General features: G+C 41.0%; 1 protein-coding gene across 12 annotated transcripts in view; it reads left to right on the top strand.

The window, feature by feature from the left end:
* ZNF532 (zinc finger protein 532) overlaps positions 1-8,672 on the top strand; it is a 42,505-nt gene extending 33,833 nt beyond the window's left edge. For all 12 annotated transcript variants that reach the window (XM_085212894.1, XM_085212893.1, XM_085212891.1 and 9 more), the window contains 3 exons: positions 5,600-5,712; positions 6,394-6,541; positions 6,799-8,672. In XM_085212894.1, coding sequence (XP_085069020.1) covers positions 5,600-5,712; positions 6,394-6,541; positions 6,799-7,293 — 756 coding nt within the window. In that variant the 3' untranslated portion in view covers positions 7,294-8,672. The remainder of the gene's footprint in view (positions 1-5,599; positions 5,713-6,393; positions 6,542-6,798) is intronic.
* The last annotated feature ends 951 nt before the right edge of the window (positions 8,673-9,623 follow it).

The raw sequence follows: 9,623 nt of genomic DNA on the forward strand, positions 1-9,623 counted from the left end.
TCATCTGTCTTCTAGGGAGTGTGGCATCTTGCGAATCGTCAGATGTGCCTTAAACAGTGGTAGGTCTTATAAAAACAGAACAGAATTAAAAGTATGCAAAATCTGTGTATTTTCCAAAATTAGAGGGTTACCTCTCTTGAGCCAGGTAAGAAGCAAAAATAATATCTCAAGGTTGAGCAGAGGTACGTTGTCATAGAGAGGCTTCAAAAGGCAAATAATTATTTGTGGAAGTTGGTTAGAATGCAGATGTTTAGCACAGAAGAGTAGAGTAGAGTCTCCTCAGATTTTGAGGTGTGCTTTTAGTGTTTTCACAAGCCATTGACCTGTAGGTTCCCAAACTAGAATTCTCCCTCAACTGTTTTTCTGGAGAGGGTAAGCAGGAGGCTCCTCCATAAAAGAGTTTGGAATACTCAATTCGCAATCCTGTTCTAAACTTACACTTTCCTTGACTTCCAACTGAGGTGTCTGATGGCAGATAAATACATAGATGATGTTCACAAACATTTTTACAGCCTGATAAAAACTGATAAAGTAATACCTGAGTATGAGTTGTGTAATACCTGAGATGAGTTGTGTAGGTGGCAGGAATGCTTTGCATGAGGTCACTCAAGTGCATGAGTATTACAGCAGTGAGAGCAAAGTGCTTATTGTCAGCCAGACGTGGCCAATAGAGGAAGGTGAATGGTCCATTCCTTTATTTCAGTCTTGGGTTGTTTTTACTGCCATAGCAGTGGCTGTGCCTCCCTGTTACCTTGCCTACTTTAGTGCCAAAACTGTTGTGTCCGGCTGGAGCCAGGAGGCAGTAATCCAAGTCCAGATGAGCCAAGACTAGGAGTCTCAAAGGCTGAAGGTTGTACAGAAGGGGAAGATAACAGGAGCTGTTCCTTCAGTCAGAATCCAGGGCTGAAGGAAAATGAGCACGTGGGAATGAAGAGCTGATTCCACAGAGCCTGGACCAAGTTGCATCAGGGCAGCTTCAGCCTGGTGTGGTGGAGCAGCCTGGAGCAGCATGATTTTGATTCACAGAATTACATTTTCTTTCACCTGGTTCTTCTTGGCAGCCTGAGGGCATGAAGGTCAAACAGACAGCTCTGTTTGGTTTCTCCTCATGCTTTAGAAGCCCGATTTTGCATTTCCGCCTACTGAAGTCATGGAGGAATTAGTGTGAATTGCTTTGATTTCAGGCCCAGCAGATCTGTTTGTGACACTTCTGCTATGAGGTGCTTGTAAAGAAACTCCATGCAATGTGCTGCTGTCCCTGCAGTGTCACAATGAGTGAATGACTTATTGCTGATCCCCTAATACTTGTACAGTCACAGCTCAGTTTTCTCTTAAAATCGGTCCTTCAGGAGCATGTAAAATACTGATCAATCCTGTTTTTCCAGTTAGTACAAGTATTAATTCATCAATGCTTTTACTGGCAAACATAAATATCTGCAGGACCAGATACACCTAGATTTTACACTGATGCAGTTCTTAAAACCAAAGCACAGCGATGCAGACTCCCCACTCCCCGTGCGAATGAGCTGGAAAATCACATCCAGTGTAATGAAACCCACATCCAAGTGGCAGAAGGCATGTAAGATAAGGTTAGTACCATATTGATAATGCTTTCTGATAATAACTTCAAATATATCTTCCTCCGTCTCGTGTTTAATGAGAATGTGCATGTAACCTCAGGAACAGCCCTTATTATGAAATACCAGACAATCACAGCACTCAAAAACTGGCCAGGGGGGTCAATTCATTGCTTATATTTGTTTACTTATATTTTATCCGTATTAAATGTCTCCTTGGTAAATGGGAGGCAGATGTAGATTAAAGTGAATAGATACCACTTGCAGAGATGAGTGCTGAAAGAGCAGTTGCCACTCTTCTTCCAGACCTCTCGAAACTGTCATTGATTTTAGCTTTTAAAATGATTGCATTCAAAACATACTTGTTACAGATGCATTTTATTATAGAGACTAAAAATGAGCATAAAATGAAGGAATATGTGAAGTAGGTCTGATAAATCATGGCATTAATTTGTAGTCCACTTTTCTCAGAAATACTAGGTAAGTATTATTTGCTCTAAAATTACCTGTGTAGAATGTGCATTAAAAACTTTAATTAAGCAATTTGTGAGCTATTACAGAACGCATTGTCATGTAAGGTACTTGAAAGTAATTAGTTTCAAACTCTTCATTGCTGCTGCTGCAGGTTTGCAGTGAAGATGTGGAGCTGTAACCCCCTTTTAGCTGATCCCAGACCAAATTATTCAGACATAGAAGAGGTACAGCCACATGTGTCCTCTTTGGGCAGATTCCTGACAGCGTTGGGAAGCAGTGGCAGCTATACACATTCACATTTTCTGTATCCTCTTCCTGAGCTGGCTGAAGGCTAGCCAGATACTGGAAGGTTTGTAGCCCCCATGGTGTGATTCTACTTAAATGCTGTTTCTGAAAAAGAAAACTGATTATCCCAGACAAAGGGTGGTACTAACACAGCTGTGCAGCTCCTGCCTTGAAGCTGAATCTGGTGCATCTCAGCCCGGTACACATATGCTGAGCTTCCTAGGACTTCTCCATCCGTGCCTTTCCAAGAAAAGACAGATGTTTTGTAAGCAGGAATTGCTTTACCAATTCCAACTGGCAGTTCAACTAATTTAACATCCTCTTGTTCCTGTAGCTAAGGACAAGATGCTGTGCAACAGCTCCTGCAGCACCTAATTACAGAATAATTGACCCACAGGGAAAGCTGCGTCGTAAAGATCATCAGTCAGGTTTCTGTATGGATTGAGGACAGGTTTTTCTAAGTTAATGGAACTGCAGTTCGGTTCCACTGAATTCCAGTGGAAGCTGATAGCATATCTAGTCTCTTCCACTGCTTTATGCTAGCCTATTAGCAAGTGTCAAGGTTCATTTAAATTAACCATTTTTGTTTCATGGAGTGCTGAATGGGAGCAACCTGACGACCTGCTTTGTGTTTGATAATGTTTTAGAGCTCTACCAGCATGCATGTAAGAGCTTGAGCAGTTGCTACAGCACCACCAGCTTTGTTGGTCTTCCTGTCCACCTGAAATCTGGTTTATTTCACCTGTTCTGTTTAAAATACTAAATACTTTTTACCTATACCCTAAACTATCATGGCTGATTGCTACGTCGTCGGGCTATTTATCTGTGCTCATCTCTGCAGTGTTTTTAAGTGGGATGTTGTCACTCTGTAAGAAGTTGTGGTGGTTGTTCACCATCCTAAGGCATTTCATGAGAGTGTGGTGTAATGCCCATATCTTCGCACATACAACATTCAGATTTTTGGTTAAAAGAAAATGAAAGAAAAATATATCCTTATCAGGACTGCATGTCATGTGTTTGTGAATAAAAAAAAAATATATTTATTCTAGTTGCTATCCCAGTCACAGCATTTGCTTTTCCTGCACACACCACGTGATGATTCCCCATATTCTCCTGCCTTTATCCCATGGTTATTCCTCAGCAGTAAATTTGGTCTGGCTTACCTGAGGAAGCAGCCTGTCCATCTTAAAGCACAAGAATTACTGTTATGATATTGCCTCTCCTTCATAACATGCTTTCACATTTTGTTTTAGGCTTTTATAAATTCATTCCAGCGCACTGCAGGCATAAGCATACTGCAAAACCGTGTTGCAAAACGTACTGATTAATGCATTAGTGTTAATGACTATGCACTGTGTGTACATACTTTAAGAATTTCAGAGAAAAACGTTTTGATTCTTTTTTTTTTTTTCTTTAATTGGCCTTTAAACTCAAAAAGAAAGTAATCTAATTTGAGGAACATTGTGCTTCTAAGGGCATTATGTAGAGGACTGTCCCTAGTATGATAACCATATCTTGTTTCCTAGTGGGATTCCTCCCATTTGCATCAGCGACCTTTCAGAAATCCTTTTCTTTCCTTCCCCCACGTTCTCTGTGATTTTGGTCTTGATAGCAAAAGAAGTCTCATCTCCATCAGCATTTCAGTGTGATTTGAGCCATTTATTATTTAGGATTGGAAATTTTTTTTCTTTTTAATTATTATTATTAGTTTAGATTAGGCACCAGAGAATGACTTGTATCACATTAAAATTTTCGTGTGAATTCTTGTCTTTCTCCATTGTGTAGGAATCTGTTGTTTCCTCAGAAGCTGAGAATAAGTAAGCCAGACCCTTAACATTCTTCTGCAAAGAAAAGCTTTGGTATTGAATACTTAGGAATGCAGGGACGAATCTTGTATGGATTCTGTAGAGGAGTCAAGTAGGGTCCAATTCCAAGCATTGATCCAAATCATTTGTTCAGTGGCTTCAGCTGGAATGGCAGAATGACATTACACTGTTTGCTTTTTTCAGTTTGAAGGAGAGCTCTGATCTCTGCTGGAGCAGGAAAAGGCAATCTGGGAATATGGTGGTTTTTTTTCTCCTAGGTAACTGGACTGATTGCATGAGACTGTCCATTCCTGCAGTTCTCCCTGGGCAGCAGGCAGAGCTCTTCCTCAGTGTAGAATGCTTGCAGTCTGGGTGCAAGCGACCAGAATTTCTTACAGGAGATTCCAATGAAATCCATTTCTTCTTCAGACTCTGCACACCCTGACTCTGGCAGGAGTGGTTGTGCAGAATGCTGAGTGTTGGGCTCTGGCCCCAGCTGGATTGTTGAAAGTAATCTGAGAAAGTCTTAAATGAGAACAGTTTGGTAACAGTTTGGTTTTAACTTTCAAGATGTTGTGTTGATTTGTTTACCAGAACTGTAGAAAATTACAGATAGGAGCTTGAAAAATCTATGTAATTGTAGAAGGCAGGAGATTTGATTAGGAATATTTTAGTTTCCTTGCTGCAGCTACTGATAAGACAAGCCAGTCAGGAACAGAAACAGGATTGAGTTCTAAGATTGTGATGTGCTAATTAGACCTAAAGCATAGGTCTGTGTCATTTGCTCTTGGGGCTTTTATAGTTCACAATTTGGAGACATTATTTCTTCAGATACTAGAGCTCCCGTGACTTGTGTTCAGCTGGAGTGGCATAGATGGAGACTGCTCCATCCTTTTTACCTCCCTTCCTTTTCTTTCTCCTTCCACATAACAAACAGTGATATAAAACACATAGAATTCCCCAAACACGTGTTCCTCAGGTCGGCATCAGGCTGTATCTCGCATTTCTTTGTGACTTTTCTGATCCTTGTTGGCACATCGGTATTCATGATGATTTGCTTTGGTCCTTTTCACCCCTCGTCTTATGGGTGATGGAAACCTCTTGGTCAGCAGCTTCAGAAGTTTTTAGGCAGTGGGAAAGGAAAGGTGACTTTATTGTGAAAGCACATCTCTGCTCATTCTGCCTCTGCCAATCCAGAAGTTGCCCCTGATCTCCCATACCTCTTTGATGGAAGAGCTTCACTTCGCCCACAATCTGTGGTTTGTTTGCAGTCTCTGGTAGTGTGTGCTGGCCACACTGCTTTGAAAGAGATGTAGTTTGCTTGACCAAAGTGACAGACACTGGTCAGTACATTTCTTTCCTATGATTGAAGGTTTTGGCACACAGACTACTTTACCTAGCTTTTTTTTTTTTTTTTTTTTTTTTAATTATTAATGGGTTTTTCTTCTTCTTTTAAAGCAAATGAAGAAACACCCTTGTCGCCAGTGTGACAAATCATTCAGTTCATCACATAGTTTATGTCGTCACAACCGTATCAAGCACAAAGGCATTAGGAAGGTTTATACATGCTCGTAAGTACTGCTTCTATTTTATTTTTCAGAGATACTAGGGACAGAGTATAAACCAACAATAAACGTTGTGAATTGAATCTTTTTTCTTCAGGCACTGAGGTTAGGATGGCTTACTCTGGAGGTTAGAGTAAGCCATCCTAACCTCAGTCTCATGGACTGGCTCCAAGAAGATAAAGAATATGGACTTGAGTGCAGAATTAAGACTCCTTTGGAGCTAGCATTCATCCTTCATGGAAAGCGATTGTTTTCTTGCTCAAATTTAGTTAGGGAGAACTTGACAAAGTGTTTAATTGAATGTACAGTTTAATTACTATTACTATTAATTACTATTACTCTATTAATAGAGGTACAAGAAACAAACTCATGTGCTCCTGGCTTTTTCTAAGCCACGCTTCGTTGTGTGTCCCAATGCTCCTGCTTTGGGTATTGTCCTTCAGAGAACTTTTCTCTCATTCGCTGTGAATACAAGCTGCTCAAACACTTGTAGTTTTGTTTTTAATTGTTCTCCCGTTCTGATAATACTTGTGCAATTGGTCGGAAGAGTCCTGTCTTCAATATTATTGTTAGTAGATTGGACTTGTCTGTGCTTATCTACTGGCTCTGTTCACATTCTTCAGAGTAGTACATCTCTTTCTGAGCATGACATTTGGACCTCTGCATGCCTGCTCTGTGTCTATACAGGCACTGCCCAGACTCAAGACGTACCTTTACCAAACGGCTGATGCTGGAAAAACATATTCAGTTGATGCACGGCATTAAAGACCCTGATGTCAAAGAAATGACTGAATCAGCTAATATGGAAGAAAGGGAAGTAAAAGAAGATGTAAAGGTAATCAGTTAGAAGATTCATTCAGTCACTGAGGTTTTGTGGGGATACATTCAGTGTCTTTAAACAGATATTTTGATCCCGTAAAATTCTGCTTTTCAAAGCTTTTGCAGCTAAGTCTTCTCATAGCTGTAGAGAAGCTGCAGGTTGCACAGAAGCATGGTGAGCTTATCCCAAATGCCCAGCCTTGAGCTTGTTTGACAAACCACAGTCACTGCGTATTTATGCTTACAAAAATAGTATTTACGACTTTTTTTTAGGTTCCTAGCCCAAAGCGTAAACTGGAAGAACCTGTCCTGGAATTCAGGCCTCCACGAGGTGCAATCACTCAGCCACTGAAGAAGCTAAAAATCAATGTTTTTAAGGTTCACAAGTGTGCTGTCTGCGGCTTCACAACAGAAAATCTCCTCCAGTTTCACGAACATATTCCTCAGCATAAATCTGATGGCTCTTCGTACCAGTGCAGGGAGTGTGGACTCTGCTACACATCTCACGTGTCTCTCTCCAGGCACCTCTTCATTGTACACAAGCTGAAGGAGCCGCAGCCAGTATCAAAGCAGAACGGGTCTGGGGAAGATAATCAGCAAGAGAACAAACCCAACCACGAGGACGAACCGACCAACAGCGTGGTGTCGGACAGGAGATGCAAAGTGTGTGCAAAGACTTTTGAAACTGAAGCGGCCTTAAATACTCACATGAGAACACATGGCATGGCCTTCATCAAGTCAAAAAGGATGAGCATGGCTGAAAAGTGATCAGATCATTGGGACATGGGAATCTCTCTCCACATTGGATTACTAATGACATTTTTGTTACAGAAAGTTCAAGGTATAATAGTGTTAACAGTACTGTTCAGGCTGTTGCAATATATTCTGCATAACGATGTCCCCTTCGCCTCATTGTCTGTACCCTCGAGACCATTGAAGCAGTATTTGAGTTGAAAAGAGTTTGTATATATTTAAACTAATAACTTTTATACTCTTTGTTACGTGTTTGTATTGGTATCTAGTGGAAATTTTTGTTCTGTTTTGTTTTGTTTCTGTTTTTTGTAGTGAGTTTCTCTAAAACAGAGTTCTTAATGCTGGGTCAGTTTCCTGGGGTCTCTTAAACCGTTTCTTATGTGAATGCTTCTGACAGAAGGTTTAGCACAGCAGAAGGCAGTGCCTGGAGGGAAAAAGCAAGGAAGCCAAGGGGATATGCCACATCCTGCAGGACTCTGAATGGTTCTGCACGTGGCAGGCAGCTTTCAGACTTTCTCTCCAAAAAAAGTATCTCTGCATATGTAAAATGCAGTGCTGGTTGAGGTGCCGACACCAGAACAGGTGCAGACACCCCAGGGTGATCACGTACTTCTGACAAGTGTAATTGCACAAGTATATATATATCATGAAGTAATTTGTAGCCATCAGGTGCTTGTGGTCAAAGCTCTGATAGTTATAAAAGGGCTGGCTGCTCTGGATTAAACAAGTAAGATGTAATTAGAGGCATAGATTTATCATTATAATGTTTTGGGGTTGTTTTTTTCTTTTTTTTTTTTTTGGTCATGTAATTTATTAAACATATAGAAACAATTACACAGCATTAAGTATTTTCCTTTATCTCTGGTTATGAAAATAGCCAACCCTTGTTGCTGGGGTTGGCATTTCCCAGCTCTGTTTGCTAATGCCAAATGTTCCAGGGCTCAGTGTTCAACCACAGCCGTCGAGGAGCAAACACACCACACCAGCCCATGTGGGTACGACTGGCACTTCACCTTTAGCACGGACCTCACGGAGCTTCAAAGTGCATCCAACATCACTGGTGAGCTTTCACCAGGTACAGAAAGGTACCGCGCTGTCCCTTTCCTATATGGTTCTCTGTGAGATTTATATTTTTGTTTTCTTTTTGCATTTTATACCTTGTATGTATCCCTAGAAAACCTTTTTGTACTTTTTTCTTTCTTTCTTTCTTTTTTTTTTTTTAAAGAAAAAAAGAAACAAATCCTGTACATATAGATAGCTGCATGATATATGGTAGTAATTGTTCGGTTCCTTAAAAGTCTTGCTGCTGTCAGATGTTACTATACACTACGTCCATTACGACTGTATTAAACACATTTCGTATGTAAATAAATGTGGAGCATTTTGCCCCAAAATATTTGTGAGATTCTGTTATTTATCATTAAATTTTAGCAACTTTAAAGATGGAAGTGTTTGGAAAAAATACAGATCCTTCTCAGCTGCCTCCGTAACCCTTCCTTAATCACAAAGTTGTACATCGGATACATGAATTCTGCTTTGTCTCTTCATCCTCATTCATACTAATTTGGTTCGTTGGTAAATGCTTCCTATCCCGTTTCTATTATTCGTACATGAGTGGTTGTGAGGTGCTCCTCCCTCCCAGCATCACCCCGGCCACCACTGCCCTCCTCATTGAGTGTATACCTCCGACACTTGTTTGTTGATGTGCACTGTCAACTGTACAACAAATGAGTTATCACTATGCAGAATGGTGTTTTGTATACAGTGAACAGATAATAAAAAATTAAATTTTCACAGCTGTTACAAAAACTTGGGTTTATTTCACCACCTCGTGGTCCCACATCTGCAAGGAATGCTGTGAGCCATAGTTGTGGGTCCCAGGGATGCCAATGAGATGGAGTTACGCAGGGCAGTAAGAATAGAAAATGACTGCAGAACATGGGAGAATCACAGAATCATCAAGGTTCATTAAGACCACCTAGTCCAGCTGTCCACCTGCCACCAATATTACCATTAAGCCACTTCCCCGGGTGCTATGAAGTTTTCTGCCTGGCACTCAGTTGCCATTAAGAATGCTAACAGGTTAGTAGGACAGGAATACAGAAACATATGGAAAGCATAATTGTGCCCCTGAAAAAGTCCACAAGTGCCTGCACATGAAATGCCTCATGGAGCTCAAATTCCCCACCAGCAGCCCAGCAGGCAGAGTAGAGCTGGGCAGACACAAGGCTGGGTGGACAACAGATGGACTTGGCATTGGATGGGGCAAGGGATGGGCAAAACAGACACAGCAGAGATCAGTAAAGCCGTGATGATGATGAAAAGGATGCCTGCTCCTTCCATGA

This window comes from Meleagris gallopavo, chromosome Z, assembly GCF_905368555.1.
Source record: "Meleagris gallopavo chromosome Z, MGAL_WU_HG_1.1, whole genome shotgun sequence".
Taxonomy (NCBI): Eukaryota; Metazoa; Chordata; class Aves; order Galliformes; family Phasianidae; genus Meleagris; species Meleagris gallopavo.